Genomic DNA, 22,310 nt, shown 5'->3' on the forward strand with positions numbered 1-22,310 from the left:
TTAGGAAGTACACAGAGCCATACCTAGGGTGGGGTGCTTACACCCACCCACCCCCATTGTCATCCAGGAGGAGGCGGCCTGCTTCCTCTCTGCAGTGGTCCAGAGCCTTCTGTGCCTGTGCCTTTCCATCTTCTGTTGTCTCCATGGGGCTGGGGTTCTGGTGGGTGCCAGGAGAGGGATCAGGATTAGGAATACTGCCTGGCTGGTGGAGGTTGGAGAAGGGGCAAGTCATATCCTTCCCTAGGTGAACTGAACTATGCCTCTCCTCCATCCCACACTGTTGAAAATCAAGGACAATCTTTTTCTGACACAACCGGACCAGTAGTCCAGATTCTTGTCTCTTATGAGGGTCTACATGTCTGTGTGCCCCCTTTCTTGATTTAATGTGCTCTAGGAGCTAGAATTCCTAGAGTTCTGAAAGTATGTGAGATTTACAAAAATATACACTTCAATCAATAAACAAGAATTTATCAAATGCTTACTATGTCTCAGGCACTGTGTTAGGTACAGGGGACCAGTACCTAAAGGAAACAGAAAATTGAACAGCAAAGAACTTTCTATTGTAAAGATGGAAGTTGTTAAAAATTAATGTTCTAGGGACAGCTAGGTGGCACAGTGGATAGAGCACTGGCCCTGGAGTCAGGAGGACCTGAGTTCAAATCCAGCCTCAGACACTTGACACTTACTAGCTGTGTGACCCTGGGCAAGTCACTTAACCCTCATTGCCCTGCAAAAAAAAAAGTTTTATATATAATTTTGGCAAGTTAAATTACTTTAAGGACTTTGAGACTATGAGGCATGTTCCTACCTGTCCACTTTCTGCAAATAGCCTTTCCTAATACCCCTTAATGTAAATGCCTTCTTTCTAAAGTTATACCCAATTTATCCGGTATATAATTTGTTCATGTATGTCTATATTCTATCTATCTATATTACATATGCAAACATTACATTGTGGTATATGTGACTATGTTACATATATGATATATGTGTTACATATTGTCTCTCCCATTAGACTGTGAGCTCCTTAAGGGCAGGGACTGATTTTTTGCTTATTTGTTAGGGTTTTTTTTGCCTTTCTTTGTATCCCTGGAACTTGTCATAGTGCCTGGCATATAGCAGGTGCCTGCTGACTTAACTTGCCACATCATATCTCTATACATTGTTTAAAGCCTGGGTCAACTTAATGCTTTTTGACTTTTGAGTTAAATCCCATCACATTCATGAATCCTTTCCTAACTCACTTTGCCTCATAATGCTGTATCAACATGATGTTAGATCAACTGCCTCTTATATGTCAGATCAACTCCAAACTCCTCTGTACCCCATGGTTATCTATCCCATCTCTTATTTGGGGGTAATACACAGTCACCCCATCTGTATCCTATAGCATTTGCAAACTATGTTAGACAAGCTGGCACTTAATTATACGGCATCTTGTGATATATCAGGAACAGAAGGCAATCAGGGGGACTAGATGTAAGTATCCATGAAACATAGGGCACAGTGATAACAATGGAATCAGAAACCAGGCAAGCAATTGGGGGGGGGGGGCGGGAAGAGTATCTGAGTATCAGGGGTGAGAACAGATCTGGAGAACTAACATCTCCATAAATAGCCACTGGAAGATCTGCAGGAGTTGCCGGGGGAGGATGGTGTACATATAGTCAGGCAAACAGTAAGCAAGAGAGGCTCCGGAGTTGAGGAAACAAGACCAAGGTGAAGAGCCAGAGGATCTAAGCCCCAGAAGAGAGAACAAGTTTGAAGGCCAACAGTCTCCACAATCCCTGGGAGATCTCTGCAGGAATCACAAGGGCAGGGTGGGCTATAAAACCACACAGTCAGGGCACTCACTAGCAAGCAACCAAGAGAAACATGGGAACTGAGGGAATAGAGCAAGATATAAAGAATGGTGGGGGGCAGCTAGGTGGTGCAGTAGATAGAGCACCAGCCCTGGAGTGAGGAGGACCTGAGTTCAAATCCAGCCTCAGACACTTAACACTTACTAGCTGTGTGACCCTGGGCAAGTCACTTAACCCCAATTGCCTCACTAAAAAAAAAAAAAAAAGAATGGTGGCTTGCTACCAAGAGCCAAGAGACTAGCACTCATCCTGAGACTCTTTATGGTTCCAGCTTTAGCAACCCTCATTTGCCTTCCCCAGGTGGGTTTAATCTGGAAGCCTGTAGTGATAACTTCGGAAAACAGCACCATATATTTATTTCTCTGGCTGAAGCATCTCTCCAGCATACATCCTTGTAAAATTCTTTGTTGTCTGGTTCATGTAAGCTCCTAAGAAATGAGAATTGATTCATTGTTTGTCTTTGAATCTCCAGCCAAGTATGTATATGTATGTATGTATGTATGTGTGTATGTGTGTATGTATACATACACATATACACATACATATATATACACACACAGAGTATATATACATAAATACCTACATATACACACACACATATATATTATATATATATATATATTTTTTGTTTTAAATAATGGTATAGTAGAGAGAGGGCTGGAGTCAGGATGACCTAAGTTCCAACTGGCCTCAGACATTTACTAGCAGTGTAACCTGGAGCAAGTCCATAAGTCTCTGGTTTCCTCAACTGTAAAATCACAGGGTTGTTGTGAGTAACAAATGAGATAATATTTGTAAAAGTGCTTAGCACAGTGCCTGCCATACACCAGGCACTTCAATGCAGATTTCCTATCTTTCCTGTACTGAGTATAGTGCCTTCCACATAGCAGGTGCTTAATAAATGCTTGTTGATTACTTGTTTGATCACTGTAAGAACCAGTTCTTAGCCAAGGGGTAGAGAGGGAGCAATTAAGAATTTGATTTGACCCTATCAGCCAAAGGCATTCCCCTCCAGAGTGCCCCTCTGTATGTCTGTAACCTCTCTGCTTCAGTCTTCCTTTATAAATAAAGTGGCAAGCATTTGGCCACTTTGCTTTTGTGATAGGGATCCTGGTGGAGATTTTATATACATACCTACAAACACACACACATATATTCATATATTGGTGGCCGCTTCGTAGTCTCAGTCTGTATCTTGTCCTCCAGAGCCATCTGGCCTTTCTGCACACTAATTGCCTTTTCTGTAAGATTGCATAGCTTTTTTTTTTTAGCATGTCCCACTCTACCCCACCATCCCCACCCCTGACCCTGAGTCCTTTTTCTGGATTTCCAGATTTGCTTATCTTATCTTTTATTTGTTTAATATTTTGAGTTGTTTCCTATTTAGTAATATGCTGGGGCTTTCATGGGGAAGAAAGGGGGAAGGTGGGGAAATGAGCAAATGGGGAGCTCACATCCCCATATTTCTGCTTCCTCTTGCTTCTCTCATGAGCTACTGTCCTTTTGCCAACAGATTCTGGCTGTGACTCCATCACAGACACTGAGGCTGAAGACGAGAAGACTGTTATTTACTCCAGGCATATTTCCTCTACTCAGACGAACCGGCTCCTGGAGACCACACCGGGGAACCTGATGGTGGTGCAGCCGGACCGAATTCGTTGCGGGGTAGGCGCCTTCTCACACTCTGCTAAAAGTCTCAGAATTGTGGCTTTTTTGAACCCAATTCTGGCAATGGCCCAAATGAGGTGGAATTTTTAGTTCCCAACTCATTTGAATTATATCCCCTCAGTTGGGTTCCCTGAAAAAGAACAACTCACAGCACCAGTGACCACCTCCTTCTGGAGATCCCCAATGTGTGGACTCTAATGGGGTCTTAGATGTATTTGGCTCCTGAAAGTCAGGGAGAGAAAAGGGCAAGGAAGGTTAGCTGAGTCAGAGGAGCACACAGCAGGATGAGCTTTGGGCTTGATGCTTAGGGGATGGTCATCCTGAGTCATGCATCCAAAAACCTTAGCAAGTCAGAGAAACAATTAATGATGCTTTGTTATGTAAATCAAGCCTAATGTTACAGAAGTGAGAGAACTTGATCATGTATGGCTGACTACAGAAAAGAGAGTAAGGAGTAGGGCAGGAGTACTTATGATGGAATAAGCCCCAGTTTGGAGTTGGGGAGTTGGGCTCAAATCCTTGCCCTTTCACTTGACCCACGTGACCAGATCACTTCATTTTTCCCATCTGTTTCCTCATCTAGAAAGTGAATGGGTCAGACTGAACGACCCTCTAAGGTCCCTGCCTGTTCTGAATCTTTGGTCCTGTGATCAATAGTTTGCCAATGCTCCTCCACCCACCTGGGATCCCTATCACAAAAGCCAAGTGGCTCAAATGCTTGCCATTTTATTTATAGAGGAAGACAGAAGCAGACAGGCTAAAGACATACAGAGGGGCACTCTGGAGGGAAATACCTTTGGCCAATAGGATCAAATCAAAACCCTTTCCTGAACTTGCTGGTTGGGGAGAAAATGAGCACTGGATGCCTTTGGTCAAGGGGGAAATTAGCTTTGTAGCAGTTTCCGCATAGTTTCCTACCACATGATCAGGAGCTGCCTGCAGCCCCTGGGATCTTCCTACCAGCTATTTCCTTGTTCTGTTCTCTGAGCTTCTGTGACCCAGTTCTTTATATGGTCCTTGAGACCAAGAAGCAAGACTCCCTGGATGCTTGTGCTGGGGCTCTGTGACCTTGAGTGGCTGGGTGAAGGCAGGGTAGTGACTGAGCATAGGAGGGGAAAACCAAGTTTTCCTCCTTAGCTAACCTTTCCTAGAATCATCATTCCATGCACCTTTGGCAAAGGTAGTGGTAGAATGCTCTGCCCACTCCTTTCTACCTCCTGGCTTCCTTCAAGACCCAACACAAATCCCACATTCTCTGCCAGAGGTATTTCTTGGTCTCCCTTCTACCTCCACTGCTAGGGCCTTTCTTCTGTGATTATGTTATATCTACTCTGTAGACAGGTGGATGGACAGGCGGATAGACAGACAGACAGACAGACAGATAGAAAGATAGCTAGATAGAAAGACAGATGACAGATAGGCAGACAGGTAGACAGACAGATAGATGGATGGATGATACACAGGTGGATGGATGGACAGATGGATAGATAAGATAGATAGAATGGAAATAGTTGTTTGTATGTTGTTTCCTCCCTTAGAATGTAAGTTTCTTGAGAGCAGGGACCATGTTTTTGTCTGCCTTTATGCTCCCAGTGCCTAGCGTATAATTTGTAATAGATGGTTGTTATTGATTAAATAATAAAATATGACTATGCTAGGGGCAAGGTTGCAGTCCTAAACCCTATCCAGCTGCCACTTCTACCAGGAACAGAACACTTTATCAGCAGTAAAAATCCATCTTTGCCATATCCTCCTCATGACCCTGGGACAAAGGAGAAACCTTATGGGAAAAGATATACAACAAGCTAAGCATTCACTGTAACTAGATCTGTAAAATTTGTCTTATTTGGGCAGTGTGAGGAAAGGGAATGGTCTCTTCTCAATAAGAACATAACAGTCACCATTCAGATTACATTCCTCCAGACCTGTTTGAGGACAAAGGTCTCAGTCCCCCTCCTTCCCCTCCAGCAAACAAGACCACAAGGTTCAAGTAGCCCTGAACTGGTCTCCATGAGGTCCTCTTCTGGGCTGTGTGTCACCTCCCCCATTGGCTAAGAACCCAAAGAATCATTATGGGAATTAGGATTAAGAGTAATGCATTCTGGGGCAGCTAGATGGCGCAGTAGATAGAGCACCGGCCCTGGAGTCAGGAGTACCTGAGTTCAAATCTGGCCTCAGACACTTAATACTTACTAGCTGTGTGACCCTGGGCAAGTCACTTAACCCCAATTGCCTCACAAAAAAAAAAATTAAAAAAAAAAGAAGAGTAATGCATTCTGATTAGCTAGTTTTTGTGCATAGATTGTAACCCTTGAGTAATTGGCCAGTGATGAAAAAGGGGAGGGTCCATTGGGGTTAGGGGCTAGGGGTTAAAACGGGGTCTGTGAGCCCCCATTCTTTGCACCCACCAGCTGCACACTGGGGAGCCCATTGTTGTGAGAATGAGAATAAATGAGTCTTTGACACATCATGTTGAGTTCCAGAGAAATATTGAGCAGGAGTTGTTTTCCTCTCAGGCAGCAACATGTTCACAGTCTGAGAGGGCTCCTTACCTAGTAGTAAGAAATTAATGAGATTTTGGTATTTTGATGAAAACAACAAGAAATCAAGGTGTTTTCCCTGAGGACTCTTACAGTATGGGTCTTGTAGAAGGGGCTGTTGTCTCTTGGTGTTACAGAAGAGGAAAATGAATTCCCAAATGAGAATCAACTTCCCCACAGCCAGTAACAATGATCGGGCTAGAAAGTAGGAGGGCTGTCTGGTATAGGGCCAACTCCAGGTGGAGGCACCAGCACTGAGTTACCAAGCATCCCCTGAACGACTCTCCAATTGAAAAAAGTGAGTAAGGAAACATGGTCCATTCACTTGTCTTCCCCTTAGGTGAACACAACAGTTTATGTTATTGTGAAATGCAAGCTGGATAGCCAAGTGAAGACAGAAGCTGAATTCTCTCCTGAGAACTCCCCTTCAGTCCGCGTAGTTGCCAAGCTGGAAAATGAATACACGGTTTCTATAAAGGCCCCCAGTAAGTGGATCTTCTTTCATGCTACCAACTTAAACTAATATTCAGGAAGCAGGAGTCCATTCACTTTCTTCCCCCTTACCTCAGTGGCTTAAGAACCCTGTCATCAGGGGCAGCTAGGTGGCGCAGTGGATAGAGTGCCGGCCCTGGAGTCAGGAGGACCTGAGTTCAAGTCTGGCCTCAGACACTTGACACTTACTGGCTGTGTGACCCTGGGCAAGTCACTTAACCCCAATTGCCTCACTAAAAAAAAAAAAAAAAGAACCCTGTCATCAATGTTTTAGATAGTTGATTATTATTATTGTCATTATTTATAATGAGAGCTAAACACACCATATAAATTGTTCAGTAGGGGGCAGCTAGGTGGCTCAGTGGATAAAGCACTGGCCCTGGATTCAGGATAACCTGAGTTCAAATCCGGCCTCAGACACTTGACACTTATTAGCTGTGTGACCCTGGGCAAGTCACTTAACCCTCATTGCCCCCAACAAAAAAATGTTCATTAAAAAAAAAATTGTTTAGCAGTTTATGGTTCAAGACAGTCCGTCTCCAGTCTCTGTCTTTACACAGGCTCTCCCTCATGTTTGGAAGGCACTGACTCCCTCTTCTCCTCTGTCTCTTAGAATCCCTGGCATTCATTCAAGCTCAGTTCAAGTCTCTCCTGGGATTTCTCACACTACCAGTTCCCCTTTTTCTTGGTAGCTAGTTAGAATTTATTTTATATATATATATTTTTTCCAGGGCAATGAGGATTAAGTGACTTGCCCAGGATCACACAGCTAGTGTCAAGTGTCTGAGGCTGGATTTGAACTCGGGTCCTCCTGAATCCAAGACTGATGCTTTATCCACTATACCACCTAGCTGCCCCGAATTTATTTTATATAGGGTGCTCCAAAAGTCTTAGTGTAACTACATTAAGTGCAGACTAGACTGTGAAGTATTTTAAATGTCAAACTGAGGGGTTTTTATTTTATTCTAAGAGAAATAGGGAGCCCTGGAACCTTCTGGAGCAGGGGAATAGCCAGACCTGTTTTAAAATTTTTTTTCAGGTGTTTTTTTGTTTGTTTGTTTGGTTTTTTTTTTGAGGGGCAATGAGGGTTAAGTGACTTGCCCAGGGTCACAGAGCTAGTGTCAAGTGTCTGAGACTGGATTTGAACTCAGGTCCTCCTGAATCCAAGGCCAGTACTTTATCTACTGTACCACCTAGTTGCCCCAGGAATATCACTTTGGTCCCAAGTGCATTCGCTAAGACTGCTAGGACATCATGTATGTATACATTACTCCCATTCCTTCCCCCTACCCCTCAATAGAAGGTAATCTCCTTAAAGTCAGGACTGTTTTGTTTTTTCACTATGTCCCTGGCACCTAGCATAGAGGATGCACTTGATAAATGCTTATTGAATTAATGGATGAATCAAGAAACAAGTGAATAAATGAACCAAAGAGTTGATAAGGCCTCACAACAACCTGATGAGGTAATAATAAAGATGACATGTTTATAAATCCCTTTAAGGTTTACAACATATATTCTATATAAAACCCTATACGGATGAGCAAATAGAGACCCAATGAAGTTACATGACTTCCCCATGGTAATATTGCAGGTAAGCATCAGCTGAGATTCAAACCTGGGTTTCCCAATACTTTTTCTACTTCCTCTCAGATCAAGTATTGTTAGCCCCATTTTACGTGGAGGAAACTGAGAGCTAGCAAAGTTACATGATCTGGCTTAGAGAAAGACCCAAAAGAAAGAGTAGGTACCAAATGAGACTCCTGATCCTGGGTTCCTTCTATTGCATCTTCTTATCTTAAAGGGAAAGGAAGTTCAGGTAGCCAGATAAATAGCTTTAGAAATTATTTTGTCAGGGGGCAGCTAGGTGGCACAGTGGATAAAGCACTGGCCCTGCATTCAGGAGGATGTGAGTTCAAATTTGACCTCAGACACTTGACACTTACTAGCTGTGTGACCCTGAGCAAGTCACTTAACCCTCATTGCCCCTACAAAAATAAATAAGTAAATAAATGGACAAATGAACAAACAAATGAATGAACAAATGCATAAATAAATAAATGAATGAACGAATGAACAGAGGTAGATAGATAGATAGATAGATAGATAGATAGATAGATAGATAGATAGATAGATATAGATAGATATTATCTTCTCCTTGTCAGAGGAAGAAGAAGCTTCATAGGTTTTTTTTAAGAAATCTCTCTGTAGGGGCAGCTAGATGGCGCAGTGGATAGAGCACCGGCCCTGGAGTCAGGAGGACCTGAGTTCAAATCCGGCCTCAGACATTTAACAAGTACTAAGCTGTGTGACCCTGGGCAAGTCACTTAACCCCAATTGCCTCACCAAAAACAAACAAACAAAGAAAAAGAAATCTCTCTGTAACTTCAGATAGTCATGTTAGAATTCCATCTTGTCTGTGTGACCCTAGGCAAGTCACTTAACCCCAATTGCCTCACCAAAAAACCAAAAAACAAAACAAACAAGCAAAAAGAATTCCACCTAGTGTTGTGTTGATAAATATTTAACAACTGCCTCTCCAAGGGGTGAAAGGTCTTACAAGTGATGCAGTTCTAAGTTTAACCTGTATTATTCACATTTCCTCTATCACTTTCATAAGTCTAAGACAATCAAGGAAAGAATAAATCCAGCCGTGAGTTGTATCATTTTCTAGATATTTAACAATCAGCTTTCTTAAGCTGGTATGAATTGGCAAAAACCTGATCCCATCCTTTGGATTAGCCCATGTGGTGTTGGTGATAATAGCAAGGAGGATGAATAGGTAGATCCCATTTTAGGTAGTACATACCCATCTAGGAGTAATACAGGCAGTGTGGTATCCCGCTGAACTTGGAGTCAGTACCTGAACTTGAAGCTTGCCTCTGACACTAGCATTGTGACAGTAGACAAGTCATAAAACTTCTCTGGGCCTCAGTTTCCTCATTCATAAAACTTGGATAATAATAAAATAGCTACCTATTAGAGTGATTTTAAGGATCAGAAAAGAGCATTATGTAAAGTACTTTGTCAAGTGCAGCTAGTGGGCCCAGTGTCCTGGAGTCAGGTTGTTCAAATCCAGCCTCAGATACTTAGCTCTGTGACCCTTGGCAAGTCGCTTTACTACCGTCTACCTCAGTTTCCTCATCTGTAAAATGGGGATAATAATATCACCTAATTCCCAGTGTTGTTGTGAGGATCAATGTTTAGCAAAGTGCCTGGCACATAGTAGGTACTTTATAAATAAATTCCTTCTTTGGTTCCAACATTATAGTGCAATAGAAATGTCAGATATTATATCATTAAGGCAGAGAGGGGCTGTGGTAAAACTAATTATCTTGGGATTTTTTTTTTCTTTCTCTAGACAGCAGCCTAGAAACCCAACTTTTTTTTTCCTCATGAACTTTAATTAGTGACTTAGTTCTGACTCTCAGTGAGTTTCTGAGTCTTCAAGTCCAGGAACAAAGGTAGCAATAAGCTTTCTCTTTTTTGTGTGTGTGTTTGTTTTAATTTTTTTTTTTTTAGTGAGGCAATTGGGGTTAAGTGACTTGCCCAGGGTCACACAGCTAGTAAGTGTTAAGTGTCTGAGTCCGGATTTGAACTCAGGTCCTCCTGACTCCAGGGCCAGTGCTCTATCCACTGCACCATCTAGCTGCCCCAATGAGCTTTCTCTTGTGTGAGCAAAGCTTCTCCCTGTCTCTGCTCCCATCACCTCCCCAATTCCCTCTTCCTCTCCAAGCACAATTCTCAAACCTCAACACTGAGCATACCATGGACCCCTGAACTCATGAACTCCAGTGTCTAGCTCTGACTTAGATCACTCCCATCTCATTGGTGTCTTCGTTTTTTGCTCAGACTTATCTTCAGGTGATGTTTCTCTGAAAGTCTATTCGGGTGACCTAATGGTGTGTGAAACAACTGTCCACTATTATACTGACATGGAGGAAATTGGAAACTTGTTGGCCAGTGCAGCCAATCCCGTGGAGTTCATGTGCCAGGTAAGGATATTTAGAGAAAATCAAGCTTTTGTGGGTAGAGTTGCTGATTAGGGGCAGATAGCGGCATGTTCCCTGTTTGGGAAGTCAAGAGGCTCTCCAAGCTGATTGTCTTCACTTTTGTGTCCAGGCCTTTAAAATTGTGCCCTACAACCTTGAGACCCTTGATAAGCTTCTAACTGAGTCTCTGAAGAAGAATATTCCTGCGAGTGGACTGCATTTGTTTGGGATCAACCAGCTAGAAGAAGAAGATATGATGACCAGTGAGTATACAGATGAGCCCCAGGGAACCACAGTCATGCAAACTAGGGCCTGCTGATTTTAAATAAATTCTCTAGAATTGGCCAGACTGAATCAATGTGATCATCTGTAAAATGGGGCTGGTGATAGCAGGGTTATGTTATGGAACTGCTTGTTTTATTTCATAAATTAAAAATCAAATCCTTTTTTTAAGTCTAAATTCAGAAAAAAATAGTCCTAGTTCAACTTGGTTTGTACAACTTGGTTGAAACTATGATCCAGAGGGGGATCCTGAGCTTCAGAAGCTAAATTTCATGAAGTCTTTCCTAAAAGGAAAATACAAACATTCATAGGAATCAGAGCTGGAAGGATCTTCAATTTGTAAAATGTGCCCCTCGTTTTACAGATGAGAAAGCCAAGGCCCAGGGTGGTGTCATGATTTGCCCAGAACTACACGTGTACTAAGTGATAGATACAGGATTCAAAGTCAGTTCCTTTGCCGCTAAATCAAGGGCTTTTCCCCTCTATACTATACTTAATGGACATTGACTCATTAATTCCTGTGGGGTTCCTTTGGGGAGAAGGATATCCCTGTGTTTCAATATAAGGGAATTAGGGCTTAAGGAGTTCAGGGGAAATACCCAGCATCACAATGTATGTATAATATACAACTGTCAAGGAGGGTGACTTCTGGTATTTAACCACTACATGGTACACTTTTGAAGTACACTGAAATCTCCAGATCATAACACAATATATTATTCCTAATGGTCTCTAGGGCTGTGTTATTTCTACGAGGCAGTGGAGTATTGTGGAAAGATCACTGAACTTGGAATCATAAGACCTCAGTTCAAATCTCAGCTCCTCCTCTTTAGAGTGAGGGGGTTGGACCAAATGACTTCTAAGGTCCCTTCCAGCTCCAGACCCATGGTTCCCAAGATTGCTTTAGGATGCCATCCCCTTTCAGGTTAACATTATTTCCCCCAACAGCCAAGGACATGATTCCCTAGCAGTGAGCCAGCATTCACTGAAAAGAGCTGTCTCATCTTTGGACTTGTGAGCGTTGATGGAATCTCTCTGGGGGCATCATCCTCCCACCTTAAACGTTCAAGAGACCCAGCACCATTATGATCATCTCTTAGGCTGTTTTCCTCAATGTTTCCCCAGCTCAGCGGGATGAGGAGCTGCCCACCTTGCTTCATTTCGCTGCAAAGTATGGACTGAAGAACCTCACAGCCCTGCTGCTGACCTGCCCTGGAGCTTTGCAAGCCTATAGTGTGGCCAACAGGCACGGTCACTACCCCAACACAATTGCTGAAAAGCATGGCTACAGAGACCTGCGACAGTTCATTGACGAATATGTGGTAAGGTCGGGGCAGGGCGTGGTCTTGGGATTCAGAAGTACCAAGGAAAGAGTTTGTTCCTAAGCTTGCTCCCTTACAACCATGGGAAGGCAGTGTGGTGTAGTGGATGGTGTGATGATCCAGGAATCAGGAAGACCAGGGTTCAAAATCTGTTTCTGATATTGACTAGCTGTGTCATCCTGGACAAGTCACTTCACAAGAATTTATCTTCTTTGATCCCCAGTTTCCTTATCTGTAAAATGGAGATAATATAAAATAATGATGATGATGATGATGACCTATAAATGATAATCTGTAAAGTGGAGATAATAATAATTTGCACATGATCACCTATAAATGGAGGCAATAATAATGATAATAATAATGATGACCTACAAATGATAATCTATAAAATGGAGGTAATAATAAAAACATTTATAGAGGGCTTTAAGGTTTGCAAAGTATCTGTTAACTCAATACTAGCTAATATTTACATAGCATTGTAAGGTTGGCAAAGGCAGCTAGGTGGCGCAGTGAGTAGAGTGCTGGAACTAGAGTCGAGAAGACCCAAGTTCAAATGTGACCTCAGATACTAACTAGCCGTGTGACTGTGGGCAAGTTACTTCACCCTGTTTCCCTCAATTCCTCATCTATAAAATGAGCTGGAGAAGGAAATGGCAAACTCACTTGAACATCTTTGCCGAGACCAAAAGAGTCAAACACCACTGAAAAACAACTGAACAAAGGTTTGCAAAATACTTTACATGTGTTTTCTCATTTGGTCCTCACAACAATCCAGTGAGGTAGGTACTACTATTATCCATTTTATGGGTGAGGAAATTGAGGCTCAGAGAGGTTAGGTGACTTGGCAAAGGGTTACCAGCCAGGAAGTATCTTAGACTGAATTTGAACTCATCTTCCAGACTCCAAGTCTACCTCCCTATGCATTATGTCACCTAACCTCCTACTACATAGTACCTCCCTCTGAGTTATTGGGAGGCCCAAGTGAAATAATGTACCTAAAGTGCTTTGCAAACTTTAAAGCATTGTATTTATAACATTGTTAATACCATCATCACCTAAGGATCTCTGTTGTATATAATGTATAAATGGAACACTGGTGGGTATCTTTTGAGATGTGATAAAGACAAGGTCTTTGCCTTCAAGAATAGGAGCTAATGTCCCCAAAGCCTCTGTGTTCTCTTAGCCTCCCCCATAGATAGTACTCTCCCTAGCCAGATATTTTTGTTTGTCTTATTCCCAGCACTTAGCACAGTGCCTGACACATGGTGTTTAATAAATGCTAATCGACCAACTAACTGATAACTGGTTTCTTGCATGTACCTTCATGCATGCGGACGGACACATATAGTCATGAATCTAGGGCTGAGCAGATGTGTGCTACTTGGGTGCCTTCCACTAATTTATACATGAGCATAAAAATATGGAAAGCTGTTTCGATAGTATGATGAATTTCTTTCATTTATTTCTGCATAAGAGTGAATTTTAAAGATGTCCTTTGAATTTACAGTGCATCTAAATCTGCCCCTTTCATTCCTTCAGCTCAGGCAAAGCCTCGGCTCAGCTTCTTGTCATTTCTCTGAGATAACTGCGTTCCCTCCCTGAAGCCTCTCTTCTGGCCAGCTACTCTTCCATCTAATACAATTTAAAGGCTGCCATTAAAAACTACTTTGCCTGGGGCAGCTAGGTGGCACAGTGGATAGAGCACTGGCCCTGGAGTCAGGAGGACCTGAGTTCAAATTCGGCCTCAGACACTTAACACTTACTAGCTGTGTGACCCTGGGCAAGTCACTTAACCCCAATTGCCTCACTAAAAAAAAAACAAAAAAACAAAAAAACAAAAAAAACCTACTTTGCCTATACACTGTCTCTACCTTCCTATTTTACAAGGGTCCTTTTTCCCCTAATACATCAAATCCAAATTTTGGGCATTGACTTCAAACATTTGACCATCCAGACACAAATACTTGAAAACAGGGTCACTGTTATTCACAAATTAGCCACTGTGCACTAGTGGGAAGGCATCAGTTTTTCCAGAAAGGAAAAAAAAATAGGTTGAAGTCCTGGTTCAAGTATGTCATAGCTGGGTTGGTCCCATGCAAGTTACTGAACCTCCTGAGTCTCAGTTTCTTCATGTGCTCAATGGGGATAACATCAGCACTACTTATGGGCTTATTTGTATGGAAAGTATGTGGTCCACTGTAAAGTTATATATAAATGGAAGCCTCTTTTAGTATTTTTATTGACAAAGTGGTGAAGAAAGCGAGAATTTTAGGAGGCATGTGTGGAAATGAGATTATGAGCCACAAAAAACAATTGCCAAGGGAGGCTGTGTAAATTCCCATGAGGCACCAGCCATTCCCCAAGTAGTTATTGAGTGCCTTCTTTTCCCCTAGTATTGCTAAGTGTTATGGGGGATCAAAAAAAAAGTTTAAACTTTCCAGGAGCTTAATCCATTTAGGGAAGTGAGACTGACCAGCAGGACTACTACTACTAGTTATGGTTACGGTTGTTTGTCCTTCATTCTACAAGAGGATCATGAATTGGATTTAAGTGAGTGAAGGCTGTGCAAGGTCACCAACTTCATTGTCTCCTCCAGAGCCATCTGGATCCAGTATCAAGACATACATCAGGATGACTGGAGATGGCCCTGTATTTTTAAGGCAATTGAGGTTAAGTGACTTGCCCAGAGTCACACAGCTAGTAAGTATGTGAGGTGAGATTTGAACTCAGGTTCTCCCAACTTCAGGGCCAGTGCTCTATCCACTTTGCCACCCAGCTGCTCCTCCTACTACTACTAGTACAACAACAGCTACTACTATGATGACTATGACTATTACTATTACTAAAAATAATAATAACTTACATATATATAGAACTTTATAGTTTGCAGAGAGTTTTATCTGTGTTATCTATGGAGGCAGCAGTGGCTCTAGAATTAGAGGGTCAGGATTCAAATCCTGCCTGTGGCACTTACTACCTATGTGATGTTGGGCAAGTCACAACCTCAGTTAACTCATCTATAAAATGGGGGGGGGTATTGGACTAGAAGACCCTAAAGTCCCTTCTAGCTCAGTATCTACAATCCCATGGTTATCTCATTTGATCTATATAATAATCCTCAGAGATGGGTACCATTGTTAGCCCCACTTTACAGATGAGGAAATTGAGGCTGACAGAGGTTAAGTGACTTGCCCAGGGTTATATATATGGTAAAGATCTGAACCCAAGTCTTCCTGACTTTAAGTCCGATGCTCTATCCATTATACTATACTGCCCCTCTGAAACAATTAAAAACTGTCGTGAGATCATGCAGTGGGACAGTAGTACTGTCCAAAGGGCAATGGGCTACCTGGAGAGGGAGTGAATTCCTCCTTCTTGGAGCTCTTCAAGCAAAGGATGGATGACCCCTCATTGGGGATTCCTGGTATATGGATTAGACTGGACGGATGGCCTCTGAAGTCCCTTCCAACTCCCCAGTACTATGCTTCTCTGGCATGTAACAAAGTAGCCAATGGCTTTGAAGGTGCAACCTGGAGTACAGAAGGAAAATCAGGACAGGCTTTGCAGAAGATCATAGAATCAAAGATTCAGAGGGGGAAGCACAAACTCCCATCATTTTTACAGAGGATGCAGAACAAAGACCCACAGGTAATGATGATACTGATGGCAATCGGCAGACTTGAATACAGTGCTTGTGTCAAAGTTTGTGAAGTGCTTTATATCCATGATCTCATTGGTGCTTCACAATACCCCTGGGGGAGGTTCTGTGGGAGGCAACTAAGTGACCAAAGGGACAGAATGATGAACTTTGAGTCAGAGAGATCTGAATTCATTCAGATTCTGCCAAAATTACACAGCGAATAAGCATCAGACCTGGAGATCCAAGTCATCTACTATGCCACACTGTCTTTGTCTCCTGCTCCCTCTCTCAATAATCCCTCTCATTTTCCCCTCTCTCCTCTCCTTCTCTACCTCCATATTAGCATATTTATTTTTATCCATATATGTACACATATTCTCCTTACACGTATCAATCAAGCAATAAACATTTATTAAGGGCCTACTATGTGCCAGGCAGGGCAGCTGGGTGACATAGTGAATAGAGTGCTGGGCCTGGAGTCAGAAAAACTCATCTTCCTGTGTTCAAATCTGGCCTCTGATACTTATTAACTGTGTGACCCTGGGCAAGTCAAGTGTACCTTGTTTGTCTCAGTTTCCTCATCTGTAAAATGAGCTGGAGAAGGAAATGGCTAACCACTTCAGCATCTCTGCCAAGAAAACCCCAAATGGGGTCATGAAGAGTCAGACGCGACTGAAATGACTGAACAAAAACACCTCAGTACGGTACAGTGCCTGCCATATAGCAGGCAATTAATAAGTGTTCATGGAATTGAATTGTTGGATTAAAGCCAAAGCCTGGAGAACAATTAAGCCCATCTCTGTACTGCCTATTGAGCGTTGGTATGATTGATCTCTAAGGGCTTTGCTCTATCACATTTCTTCCATCTTATAACTTCTTTCTCCTTTTGTAGCCAGTCAGTAGTTACAGCCACCGTCATGCGGCCCTACCCGGAGCACCATCCCATCAGTTCTGCCTCACTTAAACCCAATTCACTGTCAAGTCAAGACATCACCTTCCTGATGTCATTGGTCCTCTTCCAGAGGGAAGGACGAAGAAGAGCACTCTTCACTGAGGCCTGTTGGGTATTGTGTTTATTTTCAGGAAACTGTGGACATGTTGAAGAGTCACATTAAGGAAGAGTTAATGCAAGGGGAGGAAGATGACTCCGTGTACGAGTCAATGGCCCACCTTTCCACAGACTTGCTAATGAAATGTTCCCTCAATCCTGGCTGCGATGAGGAGCTGTATGAGTCCATGGCTGCTCTCTCCCCGACATCCACGGAGGATCTTTGTAAGTAGCAGAAAGAGATAGCTTCCCATTTCTGTTTTTCTGTTGGAAGGAGGATTTCCTCTGTGTTTGAGGTGGGTGGAATCCTCCTAGTCACAACCCCCACCCAGAGGCACAGATCCTGTTTCACATAAAGCTCTGTAGGCACAATGGCTAAATGAGTGAAGAATGTGCTGTGATGAGCAGATTTCTTCTCCTGACTTCCTCTGTGTCATTAGTGACTCTTTGTGGGGCTTCATGAGGACATCTGGGGACTGGAAGTTAGGATTGCTGTAGCTGGTGCCTTCTTAATGGATTCACTAGATTCTGTTTTATATATTCAGCTCTTTGGGCTGAGAAAGGGTCCATAGGCTTCAGCAGCCAGCCAAAGGGGGCCATGACACAAAACCAGTTAACAACCCTGTCCTAGGATTCCCGTCACATCCTTCAGGACAAAATATCCCTTCTTCCCAGGTACTAGTTTCCCAGGAAATGAAGTCCTGACTACACAGTTCCCTGGGCAATGTAGGCTTGCCATTGTCTGACCCAAGAACATCTGTAAAACCACTTTGAAAACTTATGTGTAAATCATTTTTGTTTGTAACTTAGGTTGTAACGACAAGGAGTATGCTGATAAATGTTTACTGGCTCTCTTGTGGGGAAACATATCCAAGATATACTTTTAAGTTTAATCTACATTATAAACATTTTCAGATATAGAGCCTTGGGCCTGAAGTCAGGAAGACCAGAGTTCAAATCCAGCCTCAGACACTTACTAGCTGTGTGACCCTGGGCAAGTCACTTAACCCCTGTTTTCCCCCCAGTTTTCCTTATCTGTTAAATGAGCTGAGAAGGAAATGACAAATCACTCCTGTATCTTTGCCAAGAAAACCCCAAATGGGGTCACAAAGAGTAGGACAGGACTGAACAACAACATAAACATTTTGCTATCATTTTTTTAAGTCTGGACAATCAACCAAATGATGAGTCCAGTCTTGATTTGTAGCATTGGCTGATTTCTGAGTGTTAATACTCACACAGGGAATTTAACAACTGGCTCCTGAACATGCTTGCTTATAATCCTGCCTTAGGCATTAGGCATCAATAGGTAATCAGTCCCTAAGGCTGGTGACTGGCCACCAGCTCTCATTATCCCATACACCTGAGGGATGAAGCTGTCACTTCTAAACCCTGGCTCTGGGCAGCCAAGAGAACTTGGGCAATATGTGTCGACCTCCCTGGACCTCAAATTATGCCCTCTGTCAAATGGGAACTTTGATGAAATGATCTCTGCAGGTCGGGCCGCCAAGTCTATGTAAAGTCTTATAGACTTCATAAGAGTCTATAACTCTATGACCTTGAGTTAATTCTGGAAATCCAGCTCCAAAGGGATTTATTTGCCTCTCTCAGAAAAAAAAAAAGAAAAAAAGAAAGAAAGAAAGAAAACAACCCCAACCAGGGAGGAGGAAAAAAAAAAAAAGCAGCTACCCTTGAAGTTCAGCTGTACCTCCACCAGGTGGTGGTGGTGTGTCTGTCTCAACAGCCACATTTATGACCACGAATTCCTATACCATTATTTATATTGTAAAATAAACCTTCATTAAAACTGTCCACGTACGCTGTTCCAAGGAAGCACCAAGGCATATGCTTTTTAAGGCAAACATTTCTCACAAATTATACCATTAGGAATCTTCATTGTCTTTTCACAGTTGTCATTCATTGCCCTTTTCCTCTTTTATCTTTGGTCTTATCCAGTTAAAGAGACATTTCTTTAGAGACAAGGCCAGAGACTAAAGGAAACTGAGGATTCCATGAGGCAGCATTGAGGAGGGAGTATAGGTATGGAGGAAGCCTATGCAAAGGCCCCAAGATGGAATGCCTTGTACGGAAGCCAATCAGGCTGGAAGATGAATGGAGGAAAAGGAACAATGTACACCAAACCTGGAAAGATTTGAGCCTAGGCTAGAGCCAGATGGTGAAGTGCTTATAAAATCAGAGGAACTTGTATTTATCCTAGAAGCAGAAGATGTTAGTGGGGTAGAATCAACAAGTCTTGTCTACTAATGGCACACATGGGGTGAAGGAAACATGAGGCATCAGGGACAGGTCCAATGACACAAACATGGGTGATTGGATTGTGCCGGTGCCTTGGATAGAGATGGGGAAAATAGGAGGAGAAATTTCCAAAGAGGAATTCTAAAAACGTTTGTCAGAAGAGCATTTAATTGTTAAGATAATTGTTCAGCCTCCCATGATAAATTACCTTGAAGGGGAGACCTCTCCTCTTGATGAGTTTTGGTGTCTACCTTAAAAACCCAGTTAAGTTAGTTGCTAGTCACGCCATGCTGATGAAAGGAATCCTACAACCAGAAAGTCATTAGGACTCTCTGGGTCTTGGCATGAACCTCTCTGCTATATAGGAAAGTGGGGCATTCATTCATCAAGCAAATATTTGCAGTCATTCATCACCTAACATTATTCATTGTTTCTGAGAAAACAATATGTTGAGTGAAACTACTGGTGGGGGTGAGGAAAGAGGGGGGAAATGTGTTTAGTTTTATTGTGACCATATTATGGATGACTATCACCTGAATGCCATCACTGTGGGGTTTGGTTATATCAATGCTGTATTGTGAAGCAGTAGTCACAGTGGTCAAAGGGACCTGTTCTGGGCTATGCCTGTGTCACTACCTACTCTGGGCAATCAGAATAGTCCATTCCCACTTGGCAAAGGGTATCAACCCTATGTGAAGCAAGAAGGCCCCATAGACATAGGTGCCTACATTCTTCTCTCAGAGTATTCACCTTATCTCATATTATCTCCCTTTCTGTACTCCAAAGTAGAACAATCTTCATATCTCAGCCTTATCTGTCCCATCTTATTTCCAGTTGGTTACTCATACCATCCTCTGTACCTGGAATGAACTCCTCCCCTCTTCCCTCCATCTGGTCTCTGTTGACATCAATTGCTTCCAGGTTTCATTCTTCTATGAAATCTTTCCTTGCTTCTCTACCCCTGCCAACTAACCAGCTGAAAGCAATTTCTTTCTAATAAAATCTCCTATTGTTCTTTGCCCAGAGTTTCTCCTTTTCCCCACCACTCTCACCCCTTTCATGATAATTTGTGTATACATCCATCCCCACCTTTTGATTGTAATTCCTCAAAAGCAGCAACTTTGTCATAGTTATCTGTCTCTATATCCCAGGGCCTAACATGATGGTTTGTCCTTGTTGTTTGCCCTTTGTTCTCAAAAAGTACCATAACATCAGGGATGATGTCATGACTTGCAGTGAAATAGATTTATGGGAAGGAGGGCTTGTGCAAAGTCACCAACCTCACTCTCTCCTCCAGAGCCATCTGGGTTCAGTGGCAAGATATATATCAGGATGACTGGAAGTGGCCCTAGATGTTTGAGGCAATCAGGGTTAAGTGATTTGGAGGCTGTTGTTGATCCTAGGGGGCTTCCCCCTTTCCCTCCCCTGCCCTCTTACTAGCCCTTGGTGTTGAAATGAAAAAGCAAAATGAATGAGCTGCTCCAGACCCTCCCCATCTTACCCCTGTTCTAGCCCTCACTAATAATTTTACTTAAGTTTTCTTATAATGTTGAAATTCATTGAGGATGCTAGGACCTAAGATGAAGAGGCAGAAGGGACCTTCAAGAATATTGAGTCGAATCCCTTTATTTTACAGATGATGAAACTGAAGTCCAGAGAGGTCTAGCTACTTTGCTCAGTCACACAGTTCCTAAGCTAGAGATTTGCTATTTGAATCCAGGGTATTTTCCCCTGGGTTTATCCATGTTTATCTGGCTAACTGGGCAGCTAAATAACAATAACAAAAAGCGGGCTAACTAGTTTCTCTCTAAGCAACTGACTAATTGTATAGTTGTATAGTGGAAAGAGCATTGGCTTTGGAGTTAGAGAATCAGAGTTCAAATTGCTTCACTTCTCTGGGTCTTAATTTCCTCTCTATAAAATGAGGAAGTTGGACTAATAATTTGATAAACATCCCTTCCAACACAAGGGATGTGCTGGTAAATATTTAACAACAGACTCTTTGGGGAAGAAAAAAATGCGCACACACACACACATATCCATGACACAATTTTTAAAGTTTAATTTGCATTATTAACGTCTGCTCCATCACTTTCTTAAGTTAACCAATCAAGCCCTAATTGACAGCACATGACTTCTGATGTGCAATGCTCACACTGAAAATCTAACAATCCTGAGTGAGGCTGAAGATCTTGCACAACTTTGCCTCACTTAATCATGAGGAAGTTAAGAACGACCCCATGATGTCCTTGGTCTTCTTTGAGAAAAAAGGACAAACAGCAACAAAAAAAGCTGGTTCCATCATGACCCTGCATCTAACTCTGCAATTCCTATGCTTTTTACAAATCATTTCAGAAAAATTCATAGGATCACAATGAGGTAGGATATTAGATTTGAAAGGGACTTTAGAGATCATCTCATCTAACTCCTCTCATTTTACAGATAAAGAAACTGAGGCCTATGGAGTGAAGTCATCCAGTTCAAGTCCCATAGGCGGGGCAGCCAGATGGTGCAGTGGATAGAGTACCGGCCCTGGATTCAGGAGTACCTGAGTTCAAATCCAGCCTCAGACACTTAACACTTACTAGCTGTGTGACCCTGGGCAAGTCACTTAACCCCAATTGCCCCTCAAAAAACCCCAAAAACCCCCAAACAAATAAAATAATCAAGTCCCATAGGTGGCTAGTGGAAGAATTGGGCCTCACAGCAGGCATTGGAACTTTGAATATGATTCTTTCCCCCAAGATACAAAATTTCAAGTAACCCCATTCCCCATCACAGAGCATGCTGGACAGAAAGCCGAGATTGCTTCATTCCTTGGCTTCCCCATATCCAGTCCCAGTTTGTTCTCATCTATCTTACATGTTTGCATGGAGTTGCTGGCATGTGTGACTCCCAGGGACATAAAATTACTGGAAGCAACTTCTCTTTGCCCAAGCAATAGCAAGGGTTCAGTGAGGTCAGCCACAAGACAAAGTTGTTAGAAGCTGAGGACTTAGCTCTGGTGTTTCCACACTCCCCCTTTCTGGACCTCTTCCCTTACCTCACTGGCACCTTCTTTTCTTATTTCAGGCACCAATTGTTCTTGATTTAACCCCCTTTCCTATTAAAACTGGGAAAGCTCTTGTAATCTGTCATTTACACTTTAGTATGAATGAGTTTTCATCCATGTGTTATTGCTTCCAAGGATATTTTTTCCTTTTAA

The 22,310-nt window shown here is 42.5% G+C and overlaps 1 protein-coding gene across 1 annotated transcript in view; it reads left to right on the plus strand.

Moving 5' to 3' along the window:
• Positions 1-22,310, plus strand: part of PIK3AP1 (phosphoinositide-3-kinase adaptor protein 1) — a 133,894-nt gene that overhangs the window by 65,795 nt on the left and 45,789 nt on the right. The window contains exons 3-8 of the mRNA XM_043990352.1: positions 3,376-3,527; positions 6,411-6,555; positions 10,415-10,557; positions 10,685-10,817; positions 11,962-12,158; positions 16,885-17,074. Of these exons, the coding sequence (XP_043846287.1) occupies positions 3,376-3,527; positions 6,411-6,555; positions 10,415-10,557; positions 10,685-10,817; positions 11,962-12,158; positions 16,885-17,074 (960 nt within the window). The remainder of the gene's footprint in view (positions 1-3,375; positions 3,528-6,410; positions 6,556-10,414; positions 10,558-10,684; positions 10,818-11,961; positions 12,159-16,884; positions 17,075-22,310) is intronic.

This window comes from Dromiciops gliroides, chromosome 2 (assembly GCF_019393635.1).
Source record: "Dromiciops gliroides isolate mDroGli1 chromosome 2, mDroGli1.pri, whole genome shotgun sequence".
NCBI classification, from domain to species: Eukaryota; Metazoa; Chordata; class Mammalia; order Microbiotheria; family Microbiotheriidae; genus Dromiciops; species Dromiciops gliroides.